The sequence below is a fragment of the Fukomys damarensis genome, unplaced genomic scaffold (genome assembly GCF_012274545.1).
Source record: "Fukomys damarensis isolate Sample0158 unplaced genomic scaffold, DMR_v1.0_HiC HiC_scaffold_39, whole genome shotgun sequence".
NCBI classification, from domain to species: Eukaryota; Metazoa; Chordata; class Mammalia; order Rodentia; family Bathyergidae; genus Fukomys; species Fukomys damarensis.
In genome coordinates this window covers 94,975,620-94,997,699 of record NW_022900951.1, presented here as the reverse complement: position 1 = coordinate 94,997,699, position 22,080 = coordinate 94,975,620, and the positions used below count along the sequence as shown (strand labels likewise).

At 34.4% G+C, this 22,080-nt stretch overlaps 1 protein-coding gene across 6 annotated transcripts in view; it reads left to right on the top strand.

Moving 5' to 3' along the window:
• Positions 1–22,080, top strand: part of Klhl13 (kelch like family member 13) — a 198,590-nt gene that overhangs the window by 69,487 nt on the left and 107,023 nt on the right. For 3 of the 6 annotated variants that reach the window (XM_010622646.2, XM_010622650.2, XM_010622644.2), the window contains one exon: positions 12,179–12,252. The exons of the other annotated variants lie outside the window; for them this stretch is intronic. In XM_010622646.2, coding sequence (XP_010620948.1) covers positions 12,203–12,252 — 50 coding nt within the window. In that variant the 5' untranslated portion in view covers positions 12,179–12,202. The remainder of the gene's footprint in view (positions 1–12,178; positions 12,253–22,080) is intronic. 6 annotated transcript variants of the gene reach the window in all.

Here is a 22,080-nt window from a genome sequence, read left to right as displayed (position 1 = left end):
ATGTAAACATAATGTATTTTTCAGTCTGCATTTTTTAGGAGTGCATATTGGGGAGTATACCACAGTTTTAGATCTTCTCTAGGGAAAAAATTACCACCAGTGCAACAAGTACTGCTCAGGTGTTTTAGGGTAAAGCCTCTTCAGTGCCACAGATAGAAGAGAAGTGTAAGATAAATGATTCCATAGCACTCTGTGACATTTTAAACTGTCAGCGTTTGTCTAATATACACCAAGAATACAATTCTATTTTTTCTCCTTCCTTTTCCTCCTTCCTTTCTTTTTGTGATGCTGGGGCTTGAACCCAGCTCTCTACCACTGGATGACCCCCACTCCCAGACTATTATATTTATTTAATTTTGAGACAGAGTCTCACTATGTTTTCCAGAATGACCTTGAATTTTCTGTTCTCTTGCCTAAACTACTGGGCCCAGTTATAATTCTATTTCTTTTTTTTTCAGCTTTAATTGAGTTTATTGGTACATTTTAGGGATACAGTACATTTACATTCATTGTTGGGATCTTGTACCTCTACATGACAAGTCTTGCTTCTCATTTTTTCCCCTTGTCCCTGCCCTCCCTTCACCATTTCAAGATGATTTTTGAATTTTTAGTGATACTGGTAACTTGATTTAAAATACTGCAATCATATGCATGCTTTCTAGAGTCTTGCTTTTTTTATTATTTTGTAGTGTAGCATGTTTCACTAGTCCTTTCTGCTTTTTTTCTTATCACAGTACTTAAAAATTTCATTTGAAGATATCTAGACTATTATAGAACCTCCTAAATTAAAAAAAAATATGTAACATCAGTTTAGTTGAAAAGCAAGGCTTACCTAGCATGGTGTGAAATTGGTTAGGGATATCTCAAAACCCATTATTTTGAAGGCTGTTGGCACTTGGAGAAAGCAGAAAGGAGTGATATTGTGAGTTTTAATTAAAGGTTAAGTCATAAACTGTAATCTCTATTTGAAATATTATCTAACTGTATGATATGTACTTGGCAAATATTAGATTTGTGATTTACTGAAATGCTTACAAGTAAAATTGCTTGAACTTATGCAAGATATCTCAACTATGAGAAGCAGGTTTGTCAGTTTTATTTCTGGTAACTAACAATTTTCTAAGGCCAGAAGCACAATTAGGCCTTTGTCAGGTGTATGCTCTGAGTAATGACTAATTTCCCATTTATTCATGAGAGTATCATAGCCAGGGAGAAGTATGTCTTTTCAATTATAATGCTTGCCTGATTATATTTTTCTTATATTTTTCCTCTTTCAAAATTTTCTTTTGTAACATGCTGGCCTTAATGTAGTATGTCTTGTCTGCTCTCCTACGGACAAAGATCATGTCTATTTTTTGTTTCTTTTTAAATAAAATACTTCAAGCATACAGAAAACTACAGTGACCAATATAACAAAGATTCATTTAGGTACCAATTAGCTATGTAACTTTTTAAATCATTTTATCATTTTTGTTTCAGATCCTTAACAAAAAAGATAAGAGGTGAAGCTCCCCATGTATCTCTCCACAATTGCATACCCCTCCCCTCCTCCCCTGAAGGAAATGCTATCTCACATTTGGTGTTTATCATTTCAATGACTGTTTCTATACTTTTCTACATCTGTTTCTGTGAATATACACATATCATATGTACAGATAAAGAGAGTGCGAATGAATGACAGTCATGTATTTTCAAATACTGTTGTACTTCAGTTTAGCTTTGATTCATGCCATGTTTTCCAAGTTTTTTTTGCTCTAGTTTCTGCAAGTATGGAACAATATTTTAAAATTTACTTTTACTTCATGTGTCATTCCAACTATCACCCATTCCTCTGCTCTTTATTAAAGGAAAACTGTTTGTAAGAGTTTTTTTTCTTCCTACTTTTCCTCTTTATCCTCTCATTCATTCTTGAACCAATGGTAATCTTGCTTCCATCAGCCTACACAACTCACTCTTGTCAAGCTCTTCTGTGGCTCTGCACCATGCTGAGTGGCCATGTCTTACTCCTTCACTTAATCTCTCAGCAGCATCTGACACACCTGATTATCCTTTTTTTTTTTTTTTAATATTGCACTGTATCTTCTAGATAATTACACCTTCCTATTTTGCATCCTATCTCTGGGCCACTCCCTCTTCCTTCTTCTGTCACATACTCTTTTTCTTTTTACTTCAAAATACATTGAACAAAAAAAATATAGAATGACAAATAAAATCCACCCTTCAAAAAAGCATATAAACAGGCTTTATATATGTGTATGTGTGCCTTCCGTAGGTAAAAATAGTGCTTCAATTTAAGTAGCATTTATTTCAAAATGATTTGTGTTTAATTTATATTCTTTCTATTTCTATTATTTGCTGATTTCACCTTTGTGTTTTATTGTTTTTGTTAATATGTGTGTTTAAGTTAAAATCATTAGCCCCCTTTTTTTGTCATGTATATTGTATTATTTGTTTACCAATTGCTTTTGGACTTTGCTATTTTTGAAGTACATTTTTTTTCCTGTAATAGATTTGGTAGCCTTTTCTGGTTTCTGGTTTTAGGGTACTCTTTGCCTTCTTTACTACATGATTATAAAAAATTCCACTTGGAGTAGTATTATTTAGCATGATTTTTACCTTTAAATATTTGATTCTTAAAGAATTTAGAGAATTGAGACAGCATACCACCTACTTTGCTATTTTTGAAGTACATTTTTTTTCCTGTAATAGATTTGGTAGCCTTTTCTGGTTTCTGGTTTTAGGGTACTCTTTGCCTTCTTTACTACATGATTATAAAAAATTCCACTTGGAGTAGTATTATTTAGCATGATTTTTACCTTTAAATATTTGATTCTTAAAGAATTTAGAGAATTGAGACAGCATACCACCTACTCATTTTTTAAAAATATTTTTACAAACCCAGAGAAATGAATGGCTACCCAATTGTCCCTGTATGATTTAATACATTATAAATAATAATAATAATATTATTATTTAATAATAATCTTTTCCCTTACTCATTTGAGGGGCCACCCTACTATAATTCTTTGTATTTGAGTTTCTCACAATGTCTTGAAAGTATTTATGTTTTCATTTTCAAACCATTGCAATAATTCTTCCCATTGACATTGAAACTACTCTTTCAAAAATAATTTTTGTAATTAGCATTTAATAATTATCAGATCAAGCAACTGTATCTTACTTGGTCTCAGTACAATACTTTTGAACCACTCTTCTTCATTCTTTATCTCACAAATCTTAGTTCCCCTACTTCCTCTTCTCTCTTTTCCTTGCTAGCTTGTCTTCCTTTATTTCATTGGGATCCACCTTCTCATGGCAAATATACTCTTGAGTAATATTTCCTAATCTTATCACTTTACCTCTTGCTTAACTGTCCAGATATGTCCCAGTTAAATAAATATCCACATCAAACTTTCTTCCTTTTTCTTTCAGTGTTTCTCCTTTTTCTCTACACCTTGTATTGCTTGATATCATCACTCCCATTACTTAACTAGATTTTATCTTTGATATACCCTTATCTCTGTAATATCTATCAGTGATCTTTAAGTCAATAAATCCTAGTTCTCTCTGGCTATCTTGTCTGGTCTCTTATCTCAAATTATAGAAGTAGAGGGGCCGGCGATTTAGCTCAGCGGTTCGGTGGCCTGCCTTGCAAGCGCAAGGACCTGAGTTCAATCCCTGGTACCAAAAAAAAAAAAAAAAAAAAAAAAATTATAGAAGTAGTTTCTTTGGTTTTCATATTTCTAGTATCTTTTTTTGATCCATCCCTGTATTTCAGCCAGTATTAATTTATGTATATATGTATGTATTTATCAATATAGTTCATACTATAACTTTATTTAAATTTCTCTTCACATATGCATATATTTAATTCTGGTTTAAATTTGATAATGTGTTTACCCTCTTTCCCTTTCCAACCCTATTAAAATGAGAATAAGCAAATTAAAAAATTCATTAACAGAAAGAGACCAGAGAGTAGATATATTGACAGATATAAGATGGGAACTAATTTTTAATTAGAACAAAGGTAGTTATGACTTCTTCATCTCTTTTTGCCTGAACTTATGAGAGAAACTAATTATTCCCCTATAACTCTTATCTCAACACTTGAAGGTATCTGTGGAAGGTATAGTTTTATCATGAGATTGAAAACATAGTTTCACTGTTGAAGGTCTATAGTAAGTGACTGGAGTCCCACGTTCAGTTATCCAATGCCCTGTTCTTCAGGAGACCAAAAAGTTTATAATCTGGAGAATTTCAGTGGAACTGGCCTAGACTTTGAGATTCAGGTGCAGGAGTGGTACTGGTTGAACCAAGGGGATTCTATCACTCTTGTCAGGATCTAGTTTGACATAACTATATCCATCTTGGTTTTAATTGCCATTATGCATTCCAGGTGACCCTGGTACATGTCCCAAGCTCATAGGGACAAAATTGTTTAGAAAGCCAAGTAAGTTTCACTGGCCAGAGATTCTGGGATTGTTCTTTAACTGATGTGAACACGTTAATAGTTTTTTAGAAAAGCCAAGTGCATTTCAGTTGTCCATGATACATCCTTGTCTAGCTTACTCTATACACCCTTTCCACCTACCTTGGAGTGTGAGAATCTATCTTGTTGCTACTCAAGACATGACTGTGCCTTTAAGTCCCTAATAAATTGCACCTTTTGCAAATTTTCCTCAGAGTTCTGAAGGGTGGAAGTCCAAGATGAAGTTGTCAGCATCTGGCAAGGGCTTTCTTGCTGTATCATCTCTGGGCAGAAGGTAGAAGGGCAGAGGGAGGCAAGGAGAGAGCCAGTAAAGGAGAGAAGAAGAGAGGGAGGGTAGGGGGGAGGGATGGAGGGAGGGCAGTGGAGAGGGAGAGAGGGAGGGAGAGAGGGAGAGAAAAGGGGGGGATATGTGTAAAAGTTGTTCTTTTAAAAAGAACCCACTCCCAGAAATGGCAATCCTTCATGAGGGTGATGCCCCATGGCAGAAATACCTCACATTAGGCTGCGCTTATCAACATTGCCACATTTGGGATTAAATTTCCAATATAATGCATTGAGAGGGACAGAAAACATAGCATGGATTAAAAGAAAGTTTGCATGCATAATTTTAGGACATTTATATTCCATACTAAATTCAAGGCATGAACTATTTAACTTGACTCCTAATTAATAATCCAAATATAGTTGTTGTTCTCCCCTTTACAATATCCCCTAAAAATTGTGACGCTTAAGCCAAATAAAACATTTCAACATCTCAAAATTCTCACCACTTAAGCCTTTTTTTTTTAGAAAATATAGATCAAAGGTCAGTGGATTTTGAGATGCTTTAAAAGTTTTAATCTTATTTAGGCTACTTGATTTCTTATACCTAGTGTAGTATAAGCAGAAATGTGATTTTTCAAATAAACATACATGCTGTATTGTCATTTGATTTGTTTCCTTTATAAAGTTATGAAGAACGAGAAGATAGAGTTCTTTTTCTACTTCTTTTCCTTAAAATAAGGATCTAAGAGAGGATAGGGACAATGAAGAAATCTTCCCCCACCTTGTTTAATTATAACTCTGTATAGCTTTATAACAGTTTGATGAACAAACTAAATTGAATGTAATACATTTTATCTTCCCAATTTAATACATTGACTTTGCAAACAAGGCATATTTAAGTAAAATGTATAGTTTGCTTCCAAACATACTTAAAATAAATAGAACAGGTAAAATATTTCTAACTTTCCAATATAATCATCATCTAAAAAGAAAATATTTGATATTTTATCAAAACTCACCTTCTCTTTTCCAACAAGAACAACAGCCACCAAAACAGTTCTGTACAGGTCAAGAAAATCAATGATCCTACCCACTACTTTTACTTTAAGATTTCAAAATAGTATAAATCTCTGGACTGTATTTTGTGCATCTGCTTCTTTTTCTTTTTTTTTTTTTTTGGTACATTTTAGGTATACAATACAGTTACATTTATCACTGGGATCTTGTTCCTTTATGTGATGTAGCTTGGTTCTCATTTTTCCCCATCCCCCTAGCCTCCCTTCATCCCCTCCACTCTTTCCTATTTACAAAGAAGTTGCTTCCATTTTTTTCCTTTTCTCTTATTTTTCTTTTCCCTTCTTAGCTTTATCACACCCTTTCCACTTCCCCTACACCTTTAGACATTTTTTCTTATAACATAATATCAGTTATACATTTTAATTTTTATTTACACCTTTAGTTTATCACACCAGAGAAACTATTCAGTATTTACACATTTATTTCACTTAAGAGTATGGCCTCAAGAGTATGTGCATCCACTTAGCTATAAATGTCTCTAGTTTCTCATTCTTTATGGCTGAGTGGTACTCCATTTTATTAAAAAAGCATATCTTCTTATCCAGTCTCCACTTGATGGGCAATGGGGCTGTTTCCAAGTTTTTAGCTACTACAAACTGTGCCACTAAAAACATGGGTGAGAATATATCACTGTGGTATGCTTCCTTTAATTCTTTTGGGAAGATATGCAGCAGGGGAATAGCAGGGTCAAAATAGACATCTAATCCTAGTTGTGTAAGATATCTCCATATTGATTTCCACAGTGGTTGCACCAGTCTGCACTCCCACCAACAATGGAGAAGGGTTTTTTATCCCCACAACCCCACCAACATTTGTTATTGGTTGATTTCTTGATAGCAGCCATTCTTTGTGGGGTGAGGTGGAATCTCAGTGTTGTTTTCATCTCCATCTCTCCAATGACCACTGATGTGGAACATTTTTTCATATATTTATTTGCTGCTTTTACTTTTTTGTTTGAGAAATGTTTGTTCATTTCATATGCCCATTTTAAAATTGGGTTTTTAAATTTGGGAGGTCTGATTTTTTTTGAATTCTTTATATATTCTGGATAGTAGATCTTAGTCTAAAGAACAGCTGGTAAAAATTTTTAACCACATTGTAGGTTGTCTCTTAGCTCTGTGGGTGGTTTCTCTTGCAGAGAAGCTTTGTAAAAAGATGAGATCTCAGTTGTTGATTCTTTGTGCTAGTTCCCATGCTACTGAAGATTTGTCCATAAAGACTTTTCCTGTACCAGTGTCTTCAAGAGTTCTACCTGAATTATCTTCCAAGAAGTTTAGCATTTCTGTTTTAATATTCAGATAATTAACCCACTTGGGGTTTAATATAGTACATGGCGAAGGATAGGGGTCTAGTTTTAGTCTTTGGCAGGTTGAAACTCAGATTTTGCAACACTATTTATTAAAGAAGCTACCTTGTCTCCAGTGAGGATAGTTGGCTTCTTTGTCAAAGATGAGGTAGCTGAATATGTCTGGAGTTGTTTCTGCATCTTCTATTTTATTCCACTGATCCTCCAGTCTGTTTCTTTGCCAGTACCATGCTGTTTTTAACACAGTGGTTTTGTAGTATAGTTTTAAATTGGGGAATGTGACACCCCTGCCATGTGTCTGATCCTTAGAATGGCTTTTGCTATTCTAGGTCTCTTCTGGTTCAAGATGAATTTTTGTATTGTTTTCTCTAGTTCTATGAAATATACTGTTGGGATTTCAATCTGGATTGCATTGAATCTGTACAGCAGTTTTGGAAGTATGGCCATTTTCATTTTTTTTTTTTTGAGACAGGGTCTCACTATGTAGTGACTGACCTGGAACTCACTATGTAGCTCAGGCTGGTCTCGAACTCAGTGATCCTCCTGCCTCAGCCTCCCGAGTGCTGGGATTACAGGCGTGCGCCACCACGCCCGGCAATATGGCCATTTTCACTGGTTTTTCCAACCCAGGAACAAGGGACATCTTTGCATTTTCTTATATCCTCTTTGAGCTCTGTTTTCAGAGTGCTGTGGTTCTCAATGTAGAGGTGTTTTGCTTCCTTTGTTAGATTGCTTAGGAGATACTTCCTTTTTTGGAATGCTATTGTGAAAGGGATTGCTTCCCTAATTTCTCTCTCAGTGTTTTGGTTATTTGTGTACAAGAAGGCTATTGATTTTTGAGAGTGTACCTTGTATTTAGCTACTCTGCTGAATCTGCCCCCTAAGTCTAGAAGTCTTTTGGTGGAGTATTTTTGGGTCTTCTATGTAGAGTATCATATCGTCAGCAAATAATGACAGTTTAAATTTTTCCTTTCCTATCTTTATTCCTTTTATTTCTTTCTATTGTCTAATTGCTGTGGATAATGTTTCCAGAACTATATTGAACAAGAGTGATGACACTGGACATCCTTGTCTTGTTTCTGATTTTAGCATGAAGGTTTTCACTTTTTGACAATTTAATATGATGTTGGCTTGTGGTTTTTCATAAATAGCCATTATCAAGTTGAGATAAAAAATATTTATTCCAATTTTCTGCGGGGTGACAATCATGAATGGGTGTTGAATTTTGTCAAATGCTTTTTCTGCATATACTGTGACGATCATATGGCTTTTATCCTTGACTCTGTTAATATAGAGTATTACATTTATTGATTTGTGTATGTTGAACCATCCTTGCACCCCTGAGATATATCTGACTTGATCAGGTTGTATGATCTTCTTGATGACATTCTGTATTGTATTTTCCAGTATCTTTGTGAGGATTTTTGCATCTATGTTCATTAGTGAGATTGGTCTGTAGTTCTCATTTTTGATTGGGTCTTTCCCTGGTTTTGGAATCAAAGTTACACTCGCTACTCGGAATGAATTTGGAAATATTGCTTCCCTTTCAATTTCATTGAAGAATTCAAAGACTATTGGCAATAGTACTTCTCTAAATGTCTTGTAGAATTCAGCAGGGAAGACATGCAAGTTTTCTTTGTTGGTAAACTTTTAAATAACATTTTCAATTTCACTGATTGTATTTCGGGTGTTTTGAATTTTTATTTCTTCTTTTTTCAACTTTGGTAATTCATACGTATCTAGAAATCTGTCCATTTCTTCCTTGTTTTCCATTTATGAGAGTACAGATTTTCAAAGTAGTGATTGCCGATCCTCTGGACTTCTGCTGGATCTGTTGTGACTTCACCTTTTTCACTCCTAATTGCATGGAGTTGAGCCTTTACTTTCCTTTTTTGATAAGGTTGGCTAAGAGTTTATCGATTTTATTTATTCTTTCCAAAAACCAGCTCTTTCATTCGTTGATTTTTTTGTATCATTCTCTTAGTCTCCATTGCATTGATTTCTGCTCTGATCTTTATAATTTCCTTCCTTATACAAGCTTTGGGTTTGTCTTGCTCTTTTTCTAGAAGCGTACAATTCATCATTAGGTTTTTTATTTTAGCTCACTCTGTTTTTCTAGTGGTGGCATTCACTACTATAAATTTCCCTCATAGAACTACTTTCACTGTGTCCCATAGATTCCTGTATGTTGTATTGACTTTATCATTTATTTGTAAAAACTCTAAATTCTTCTTTGATCTCGTCTGTGATCCATTGGTTGTTCAGGAGAGTGTTATTAAATTTCAACGTGTTTGTGAAGTTGTTGTGATTTCTTTTGCTATTGATCTCCAGTTTTATTGCACTATGGTCTGATAATATACAGGGAATAACTTCAAGTCCTTTACATTTACTTAAACATGTTTTTTGTTCTAGTATGTGCTCTATTTTGGGGAATGAACTATGTGCAAAATGTATATTCTGATTTTGTGGGGTGGAACACTCTGCAGACCTCTATTAAGTCCATTTGTTCAAAGCTTGGTTCAGTTCTATTATTTTGTTGTTGATTTTTTTGTCTAGATGACCTGTCTATTTGTGACAGGGGGATACTGAGGTCCCCCACTATAATTGTATTAGTGGTTATTTGGTTTTTCATGTCCCTTAATATTTGTTTTGTAATGATGGGGACATTAATATTTGGTGCATATATATTTATGATTGTCATCTCTTCCTCTTGGATTGTTCCCTTTTACAAGGATGTAATGACCTTCTTTGTTTCTCTTAATTAGTTTTGGTTTGAAATTTATTTTGTCAGCAATTAAGATAACTACTGCTGCTTTTTCCAGGTTCCTGTCACGTGGAGAACTGTTTTGCATCCTTTTACTTTCAGTGTATGAGTTTCTTTTTGAATTAGGTGTGTTTCTTGTATACAGCATATTGCTGGATTTTGCTTCTTAATCCATTCTGCCACTCTATTTCTTTTGATTGGTAAATTGAGGCCATTAATATTGATGGTTGTAACTGATATGTATTGACTTATCATCATCATGTTATTTTTCTGTTATTGGATCTTTTTAATTTTTTTCCCCCTCTCCCTTTAATTTCTTACTTTGCCTGCTAGATTTGCTCTGTTGTGCCTCATGGAGTTGTGATTTTCACTGACTTTTTTCTAGGATATTATTTAGAATTGTCTGAAGTGCTGGTTTGGTATTCATGAAGTTTCTCAGTTGTTCTTTGTCATGGAAGTATCTTATATCCCCATCAATTTTGAAAGATAGTTTTGCAGGATACATCAGTCTATGTTGGACATTGTTTTCTTTTAGTTCTTGAAATACCTCCTTCCTGGTTTTTCTTGACTTGAGGGTTTGTAGTGACAATCTGCTGTGATTTTGATGGGCTTTCCTTTGCATGTGATTTGTTTCTTTTCTCTAACTGCTTGTAGTATTTTCTTCTTTTTTGGGGTTTCTGGGATCTTCACTATATTATATGTCTAGGTGTAGATTTTTTTTTATTGTGGCTAGTTGGAGTCCTATAAGACTCACTTATCTTTATGTCAAATTATTTTGCTCTGGGTGGGGCATTTTCTGTAGTTAGTTCTGTGAACATTTTTTCATGTCGTTTGTACTTTCTCCTGCTCTTCATTGACTCCTATCAGTCTTACATTATTCTTCTTTGTGTCATCTAAGAGTTGTTGGATTGATTTCTCATGTTCCCTTGCTATTTTTAAGAGATTCTTATCACAATAACTGATCTCCATCCTGTCTTCTATATCTGCTATCCTGCCTTCGGATTGTCCCATTCTGTTATGTAAACTTTCAATATAGTTTTTAATCTTCTGGATATCTGTTTGAATGTGTTTCATGGATTCCATTTCTATCCTTTGTTGGGCATTCATGGTTTCCATTTCTTTTCTATGCTGGGCATTTATGGCTTCTATCATGGCCCTGAACTCATTTGTTTTTATCTGTTTCTGTTCTAGAATCTCTAACCATGTCTTTCATTCTGTTCACCATCTCTTTAGTTATCTTTGAAATTATTACTGCTTTGGATTTTTCTAGAGCTTCATTCATCTGATTTGTTACTTCCTGTGATATCAGTTCAGGGTGTCTAGGTGGTTGATTATCATACTTGTCCACCTCATTTCCCCCAGAATTTGCCTTTGGTCAACTGGCAGACTGTGTTCATGCTTGTGCCTTGCCTGAATGTCTTCTTATTTCTATTTTTGTTGTCGGTACTGTAGATCTTCCTGTTATAGCTTGTCTTTAGGTTTTGAGCCTCTAATGACTCTGAGACCCTCTCATTTTCTTAATACCAATAAGGACAACTGATTAGATCAAGCCCATGTGATACAATCAGCAACACTTAGCATTAAGCACAGCTTAGAAAATGACAATTTGTGGTAATTATTAATCTATGACATTTAATCATGTGAATTATATCAAAATCAAGGCTGTACCTCAGAGCAATGGCCTTTATGACCCCCTGTGCCTCTGTTGTGTGAATGCAGGTACCAGCCCAGCCAGGAGGCCAAGCATGCAGGGGAGTGGGGTACTGCAGGCACCCATTGGGCTGCACCTCTCACTGTTCTTCTGCCGAGGACCCGGGAGTAGTGCTGGGGTTGTATCTGCTTCTAAAATTGTAGGCACTGTTTATGAGCTTCTCAGATTGGAAGTTCTATTGGGAACAGGGGCATTAGTGTTTTTGCTGATCTCTTTGATTATAACCTCTTTGATCTTTCCTTACTTCCCAAACTCTTTAGGTTTTCTAGTTCTCACATAACTTCCCGTACATTTGATTGTATTTCCATGGATACTGTAAACTAATGACTGCAGATGAAATTTAGCCAATACTATTTATAATTCACTGTTGAGTTTGTATGTGTATATATATATATATATATATATATATATATATATATATATATATTCACTCTAGAATCATTATATTACTGCATATGTACATTTCCCTTTAATAATGAAATATAGATATATTACAAAGTAGCAAAATTTTGGAAGTTCTAATATTGATTTTCATAGTAAATATTGGCTTCTTTTCCTCCTGAACAGGTCATTATCCAACTGTTAGAGGTGATGGATCATCTACATAGAGGGGAATTTATTGCTGCAATACTCCGTAACCGGTATATTTATAAAAACAATTTACCTTTTAAATTATATCTCTTTTACCTAGTTATCCACTTAATATACTTGTTACTCAATAAGCATTTGTTGCATACCTAGAATAACATAGGAGATATTTACTGTATAAGTAAATAAGAGAATGGCTGAGTAATAAGGAAATTGAGTAAGGAGAATGTTAGTAACTGTGTCCTGAGTTAATGAAAAAATAAGAGGATATTATTGAAGATATGATTGCAATGATATGTGAGCACCTAGTATTTAATAAATGGAGGTCTGGATTTGAAGTTTTGGTTTTAAAAGCATATCTGTGGTTGAATACAGATTGTATATAGCTTAAGAATGGATGTTGCAGCAACCTACTTTCTTTAAATAAAAGAAGACAGTTTATTTGGAAAAAGATGGAAAAGAAAGGAGATAGATACCTACTCTGGGAGAATAGAGTAGGGGGCATCAGAAGTGAAATAGCCCTTAAACTATTTTTTAAAAATAGAATTGCCTGTGATTGTGTGCACATTTCTTTTCATAAAAATCTAGTTAAAGATTTCTCAGTGAGTTTCTGTGAGACATTTAGTGTTTTTATGATAATATAGGATTTTAGATTCATGGTTTAAAGAAACACATTCTTGTTTTTGCTGTTGAAAAAGGTTTCTTACTCCCAACAGCTTAACTGTACAGTTTGTATGGTGTATTAGGAATAGTGCTTGAGGGGGTCCATGTTCTGCCTCTAATGCTTGCTAGCAGTGTAATCTTGAAAAAGCTTCTTAATTGTTCCATACTTTCATTTTCTCATTTGTGAAGTGGAGCTATTAATAGTACCTACATCAGAAGATTGTTGTGAAGATGAAATAAGTGTGATACGGGTTATGTGTGTATGTAAAGTGTGTTTATGTGTGTGTGTGCGTGTGTGTGTGTAAAGAGCACATGAGGGAGCCAGCTCGGCAAATATTAAGTGGAAGTGGCACATAACTGCAAGTGTTATTGAAATGTAAATGTGGGGTTTAAATTATATTTAAATGTAACTCAGTCAGCAACACAATAACATTTCCATCAACAAAACATTGTGTATACAAGAGTGTCCTATAATATTATAGTAGAGCTGAAAATTCCTATCACCTGGCGATATAACGATGCTGCTAGCATCACAGGGGATGCATTGCTCATGCATTTGGGGTGATGCTCATGTAATCAAATGTACTATACTGTCTGTTGTGTAAAAGTATAAAGCGTATACTTATATACAGTGTATTATATTGATAATAATAATAAATAGCTACTTAATGTATTTACTATATCTTTATTATTTTAGAGTGTATTCCTACTTATATTAAAAATTTTGGTGTTGTGTTACACTGGCAGCAGTCTTATACATAATGTGTATGCTATGTCCATCATTGCATCAAGTGACCATGTCCAGTGATTGATCTACACCATCTAGGTTTGTGTAAATGCACTCTCTAGTGTGCATACAATGACAAAACCGCCTAATGATGCATTTCACAGAACATATCCCTGTCATTAAGTGATGCATGACTATGCTTGTGTTTCTGTGTTCTGAAGTATTTTAAAATGTAGGTGTGTTGTAAAAAGAGAAGGATGGGAAAGGATGGATTAGGAACAGAACATGACATAAAATCACTATTATTTCACAGACATTGTAGAATGAATTTCACATAGTAATCCTGTTAAATATATGAATTGTGCTTGTTTGTTGCAATATGTCCTATCACTTGGGCAAGGGGCTATAAAACAAGATTTACTCAAAGATAGAGAAAGCAGGAAAATCATAACAAGTATAATGTGTGGCCATATTGTCTGAAGAGGCAGAAGAGCAGAGGAGGGTATGTTGAATTGTTTGCTACACATATTAGTCGTGCCTTTTTTTTTTTTTTGCTGTATAACATTTCATTGTTTAAATATACCACAGTGTACCACAGTTTTCATTTGGCAGTCATTTAAGTTGCACCCAATATTTAGCCATTATGAAAAAATGATTTATTGACTTTATAAATCTTTTTTATCATATGCAGTAATTTTCTTTAGATGATATATACAAGAGAGGAATTGCTGGGTACTCTTGGTACTGTTAATCTCTTTAATTTTAGCTGTTATCAGAGTGTGTAGTGGTTCCTCATTATGATTTTTATTTTGCATTTTTCCGGTATGTAATGATATATATATTTTAAATACATTATTAGCTACTTGGAGACATTTAAAGAGTGTATTTTCATGTTTTTATATATTTAAAATGGGTTATTGTTTTATTTTGATGTTTACATTCTAATTTATTATGAATATTTAAGCATATGTACTTTCAATATTTTTCCAATCTCTGACGTGCTCTCCCATTTTCTTACTTATTCATGTTTTGATGAGCAGTAGTTTTTTCCTTTGAAGCTCAATTTTATAATTTTTTGTTTTATACTTGCGGCTTTTATTTTCTCACTCCAGAAATCTTAACATTTCCAAATTTTAGGCTTTTAAAAAATTTTTTATAATGTCAACTCTTATATTATATATGCATTCTTGACCAGAAATCAAAGATATGAACTTATGGCCCTGTAGAATTGACTAATTAATAAGTACACTTGATAAATGAAAAGTGTGTTTGTATTTTAAATTCTAAGTTAATACCTTTGTAAATGATGGGGTAACTGAATGGTTACTGGAGCTATGCCAGGTGAAGCATAGGCAACTAGTCGTATGATCCCTCATTTATCACACAAGACCTTTGATTTTCATATTTTCTGGATTTTCTTATAAACAAGAACCCTTTGTAGGAAACACTGTAATTCTGATTATAAAGAAACAGATCCATAGCACAGAAAATGGTGTGAAGTTGCACAATTCATTTTTTTCTTTTTTCTTTATTGGTACATTTTAGATATACAGTACAGTTACATTCATCATTAGGGTCTTGTACCTTTACCATGATGATATATCTTGGTTCTTATTTTTTCCACATTCCCCTGACCTCCCTTCTCCCCGTCTACCCTTCCCTATTCACAGAGACTTTGTTTCCATTTTTCTTCTTCACAATTCATTTTATTTTATTTTATTTTATTTTCCCCATTGAGTTTATTGATACATTTTAGGTGTACAGTACAGTTACATTCATTATTCGATCTTGTACCTTTACAAGTCTTGGTTCTCATTTTTTCCCCTGTTCCTGCCCTCCCTTCACCCCCTCCTCCCCTCCCGATTTACAAACATTTTATTTCCATTTTCTCCTATTTTTTTCTTTTCCCTTATTACCTTTCCCCTACCCTTCCCACTTTCCCTACACCTTTAGCCCCTTCCTATTTCACATTGTCTATTATCCCATTAGGATCTTATGTAGTATTATAGTTTATTCACACCAGAGAAACTATTGGGTATTTACACATGTGTGACTTATTTATTTCAATTAGGAGTATATCCTCAATATGTATCCATTTTCCAATGAATAAATCTAATTTCTCATTATGGCTGAGAAATATTCCATTTTATAGAAAAACCACATCTTTATCCAATTTCCAACTGATGGGCAAATGTGCTGTTTCCAAGTTTTAGCTATTACAAGCTGTGCTGCTGTAAACATAGGTGTGCATATATCTCTGTAATATGATTCTTTTTTTCTTTTTATTGAGTTTATTGGTACAATCAAGTTATACAATACAGTTACATTCATTACCGGGGTCCTATACCTTCACATGACAGGTCTTGGTTCTCATTTTTTCCCCTTGTTTCTGCCCTCCCTTCACACCCTCGTCCCCTCCCCATTTACAAACACTTTATTTCCAGTTTTTCATTTTCTCCTATTTTTTTCTTTTCCCTTATTCCCCTTTCCCTACCCTTCCCACTTTCCCTACACCTTTAGCCCTTTTCTTCCTATTTCACACTATTAATTATCCCATTAGGATCTTATGTAGTATTATAGTTTTTCACACCAGAGAAACTATTTGGTATTTACACATGTGTGGCTTATTTATTTCACTTAGGAGTATATCCTCATTTTCCTATGAATGACTCTAATTTCTCATTCTTTATGGCTGAGTAGTATTCCATTTTATAGAAAAACCACATCTTCTTTATCCAGTTTCCAATAGATGGGCAAATGGGCTGTTTCCAAGTTTTCCTATTACAAACTGTGCTGCTATAAACATGGGTGCGCATATATCACTGTGGTATGATTTTTTTAATTCTTTTGGAAAGATATCCAGCAGAGGAATGGCTGTGTCAAATGGAACCTCTAGTCCCAGCTCTTTGAGGTATCTCCATATTGATTTCCATAGTGGTTGCACCAGTCTGCACTCCCACCAACAAGGGAGCAGGGTTCCTTTCTCCCCACAACCGCACCAACTTTTGTTATTGTTTGATTTCTTGATAGCAGCCATTCTTTGCAGGGTGAGTTGGAATCTCAGTGTTGTTTTCATCTGCTTCTCTCAAATGACCAGTGATGTGGAACATTTTTTCATATATTTACTTGCTGCTTTTCCTTCTTTGTCTGAGAAATGTCTGTTCATTTCAGATGTCCATTTTTGAATCGGGTCTTTATATTTGGGGGTGCTGATTGTTTTGAGTTCTTTATATATTCTAGTTAATAGTCCTTTGTCTGAGGAGCAGCTGGTAAACATTTTTTTCCACATTGTAGGTTGTCTCTTAGTTCTGTTGATGGTTTCTTTTGCAGTGCAGAAGCTTTTTAATAAGATGAGATCCCAGTTGTTGATTCTTTCTGTTAGTTGCCATGCTACTGAGGATTTGTTCATAAAATCTCTTCCTATGCCAATGTTTTCCAGAGTTCTGTCTAAGTTATCTTCCAGCAAGTTTAGTGTTTCCGTTTTATTATTTAGATCTTTAATCTACTTTGATTTTAATTTAGTGCATGGTGAGAGATAAGGGTCCAGTTTTTATCTTTGACAGGTTGAGATCCAGTTTTTCCAACACCATTTATTTAAGAGACTATCTTTTCTCCACTGAGGATGGTCAGCTCCTTTGGCAAAGATGACGCAGCTGAGTACATCAGGATTTTTTTTTGTGTCTTCCAATCTGTTCCAGTGATCCTCAGGTCTGTTTCTTTGGCAGTACCATGCTGTTTTTATCACAGTGGCTTTGTAGTGTAGTTTCAAATTGGGAATTGTTATACTTGCTGCCTTGTCTCTGTTGCCTAGGATGGCTTTTGCTATTCTAGATCTCTTACGGTTCCAAATGAATTTTTGGATTCTTTTTTTCTAGTTCTGTGAAATATAGTGTTGGAATTTCAATTGGCATTGCATTGAATCTGTATAGCAGTTTTTGTAGTATGGCCATTTTCACTACGTTGATTTTTCCTACCCAGGAGCAAGGGATATCTTTACATTTTCTTAAATCCTCTTCGATCTCTTTTTTCAGAGTGCTGTAGTTTTCACTGTAGAGGTCTTTTGCTTATTTTGTTGGATTGACTCCTAGATACTTCATTTAACAATTCATTTTAGACTGCTCTATAATTCAGATGTCAAAATCCGAGAAAATGCATATAGAAGTTATGGAGTATCTTCAAATTCTAAATAAAACAACTACATTCAGGAATATGTGAAAATATAATCCTTCTTGACTACAAAAGCTTTACCTCACCTTGGGAATGGTATATTATCATGAAGATTCATATTATAGATTACATTAATAAATATCATACAAATACTTAAAGTAATGCTGAAGGTACTTAAAAATTAAATGCCCACTTTGGGAATAAAAATGAGCTTTTAAGTAATTAGTGGTAGAAACTTTCTGGCTTAATTAGAAAAAATCTCTCTCTGAAGCCAACAATCCAACATCATCAGTGGTAAAATGTGAGAGTCCTTCTGAGTTTTTCCTAAAGCAGCAAGAAAAGAATTATACTCATAATCACAGCTTTCAATATATATGTGTATATGGTCAATGTCAATAAAGAGACAAAATTGTCAGGTTGTAGAAGATAAATGGCCCTAGGAAAACTGGATCAAAGAATGAAACTAGACCCTTTTACTTACTATGCCACACACAATTACAAAGTAAAAATGGGTTAATGGCCCAAGTGTAAGACCTGAAAGAATTAAACTCCTAGTAAAAAATGTAGGGAAAAGCTCTTTGATATTGACCTTGGCAGTGATTTAGGTTCCACACCAAAAGCTGTGGCAATGGAAACAAAAAATAAACAAGTTGAATCTACATGTAAAGCTTATATGCAGATGAGATTTGGTGCATTCAGGGTGGTATGAGAAAAGGAAAAAATGGAAGCAAAGTCTTTGTAAATAGGGAAGGGTGGAGGGGGTGAAGGGAGGGCAGGGGCATGGGGAAAAAATGAGAACCAAGACCTGTCATGTAAAGGTACAAGATCCCAATTATGAATGTAACTGTACTATATACCTAAAATGTACTGATAAAATGAATAAGATAAAAAAATAAAAACCTTATACATAGCAAAGAAAACAAAATAAGAAACAGTATACAGGTTAGGAAAAAATATTAGAAACTGTATATCTGATAAGGGATTAATATCTAAAATATATAAGGAACTTACAAAACTCAAGAGCAAACCAAATAAGTAATATGATTAAAAACAAGCAAAGTAGGGCTGCGGATTTAGCTCAGTGGTTCGGGTGTCTGCCTTGCAAGCCCAAGGACCTGAGTTCGATCCCCAGTACAAAAAAAAAAAAAGGAAACCACACACACACACACACACACACACACACACACACACACAAAACAAAACAAAAAAACAAGCAAAGGAACTGAATAGACTTTTTTTTCTCCCCAAGATGATATACAAATGGCCAACAGGCATATGACAAAGATGCTCAACATCAGCAACTGTGAGAGAAATAGCAATCAAAATCACAATATCACTGCTCACCTGTCAAAAATGGCTGTTACTGGGCCGGAGATTTAGCTCAGTGGTTCCACTGCCTGTTTCACAAGCTCAAGGACCTGAGTTTGATCCCTGGTAAAAAAAAAAAAAAAAAAAAAAAAAAGGCCGTCATCAAAAAGACAAAAGATAAGAAGTGTAGGAAACGATATAGAAAAAATGGAATCCTTACGCTGCTTGTGGGAATATACATAAATACATCCATTGTGGAAAACAGTATGGAGGTTCCTTACAAAACTAATATAGGACTACTATATGACTCAGCAATCCCACTGTTGGATATATGTTCAAAGGAAAGGAAATCAGTACTTTCTTGAGATATCTGCACTGCCAAATTATTAGGCTATTATTCCCGATAGCCAAGATACACAAACAGCCTTCAGTGGATTAACAGAAAAAGGAATTGTACACAGACAGACACCAATGAATTGTATTCAGTCTTAAAGAGATTTTGTCATTTGCAGCAATAAGGATAAACCTTGAGCATACTATGCTAAGTGAAATAGGTCAGTCACAGAAAGAATACTGCATGACCTCAGTTATGTGGAATTAAAAAACATAGATATGGTAGAAAGATAATTACTAGGGATGGGAACGGGAAGAAATAGGGAGAAGTAGGTTGTTCACAGGGTATAAATTTGTGGTAAGGGTGAACAAGTCTAGAGATGTAAAGTACAGCATAAGGACACTACCTAATAATATTGTACTGTTTATTGAAAATTTGCTAGGAGAATAGATTTTATGTTTACCACACAGGAAAGAGGTGTGTGGATATACTAAGAAAGGTGATCATTTCACTGTCTAGGCATAGGAACATATCATATATTCCATAAAAATAGAAATATAGAAAAAGAGGATAGGCTCATATACTGTACCTGTAAAAGCTAAGCCTTGAAAACCTCATCTTAATTGATGAAATTAATGACTTTAAAAAGAATTGGGTATGAAATATTAAAAAATAATACAATTTATCTGTATCAGAAATAGCCATTTAGAAGATACAATGGAAAACAATCCATTTAAAGTAGCCACAAAACATAAATGTTTAGTAATAATTCCAACAACATGTAGATCAATATGAGGCAAATTTTAAAATTTTATTCAGGAATAAGAGAAAAGACACCAATGTAGTACGTGTAGTAATTGCTTATTACTAATACTGAATAAATGTATTAGTCAAAAAGATCAAATGATATTTTCCTTTTATAGTTTAATGAATATTGTCTGATTGCTAACTGTTAAACATTTTCAGTGTTAAGACATGGTTTGAAGTGATTAATCCTTCCAACTGACTATACATTTTGTGGAGGCTTGGTCAATAAGAAATATATATTACATAGAAATTTCAATGAAAAATTGACAAAGTGGGCCAGGGCTTAGCTCATTGGCACTGCACTTGCCTCGCAAGCACAAGGTCCTGAGTTTGATCCCGAGTACCAAAAAAAAAAGAAGAAGAAGAAAAGCAAGTGGAAGGTCAAACAATATAGTATTGTATATCTTTTGTTTGTGTGTGAGGTAATGGGGATTGAACTCACCTCAGAGTCTTCACATTGAGCTATATCCCTGACCCTTAAAAATTTTTTTTAAAAAAGAGATAGGATCTCATTTTGGTGCTAAATTGCCCCAGTTGGGCACTACTTGTGCTTCACCTGCCTTAACCTCCCAGAGCACTGGGATTGTAGGTGTGTGCCACCATGCTGGGCTGCAGTTTTTTATCTTAATCTAGTACATAATGATGAATTTTTGCATGGAAGGTGTTTAGTAAACATTGGTGGAAGATGCAGCATTGATCATTTGTTGATGATTTTATTTGATGAGATGGTTTATCAACTCCTACTTATAGTGAAGTAATTAAATATTAAGTAACAATCTTTAAAACTGTAAAACAGACTAATTGAATTTAGTTTAGAATCTAGAAATATGTACTCAGAACGTTTTTTCTTTTTAAATTATCTTTTCACATTTTTTTTTTCATTTTGGGCCCAGCCTTTTTTACTGGCGTAACACGTGTTTTCTTCTTTATGATGTATAATGTCAAAGGTATATAGGTCAGTAAATCAAGTAATTTAGGCTTTAAACGCATGTGAGCCTTTACTATGTCAATCAATGTCATCTTCTGTAAAATGGGAGAGTTGGAAGATAGCAGTTTTCTTAGTTTTGAAAGTCTAGAATTATATTTTAAGTCTAAGCACATAATACATGCAAAGTAAACACATTTGATTCACTTCATTGAAAATAAATTTTGCAAGATTATTAGACTTCATTAAGTCCTTTTTATTACACTTTTATAATTTGTCCTTCTAATATGAATGAAGGGGCTTTTCTGTTCCTTTTATTATAAGTCAAATCCTTGGCTAGCAGAGGCCCGCAGGGATAATATAAGAGAGTAGCACATTGAATTCTGAAGCCAGTTGCGTTTTATAAAATGAAATATTTTGGTTCAGAAAATCTGTGTATTTTATCTACCTACTAGTATTGTCACAAAAATCTTACAGTAGATGCATTTCCAATTTATCAGCCTATTTGTTTCTGTTACTGAAGAGTTTCATGTTCTCATATAAAGGACACAAACTTCTTGCATGCTTCACTGTCTAGAGGAATTTTCCAGGCTATAGAAAGGTGTTCTCTAGGGCCGGGGATTTAGCTCAGCGGTTCGGTGGCCTGCCTCGCAAGTGCAAGGACCCAAGTTCGATCCCCGGTACCAAAAAAAGAGAAAGGTGTTCTCTTTCTGGGAGAGAAATTACTATCCTGATTCCTCTTTTCTTAACCTATGTCTACTGCTGCCATTCATGATTCTGTTTATATTCTGTACGTGCTTTTCTTGCAGTGCCATCCACAACCATCATCTCCATCCTCACCTGTGTGCTGATGGGCTTACATTTATATCTCAAGTCTAAATTTTGTGTGTGTGTGTGTATCTCAGCCCAAAAGTTATTTATTCTCTTTCTCCACCATTTGGGAGATGAGA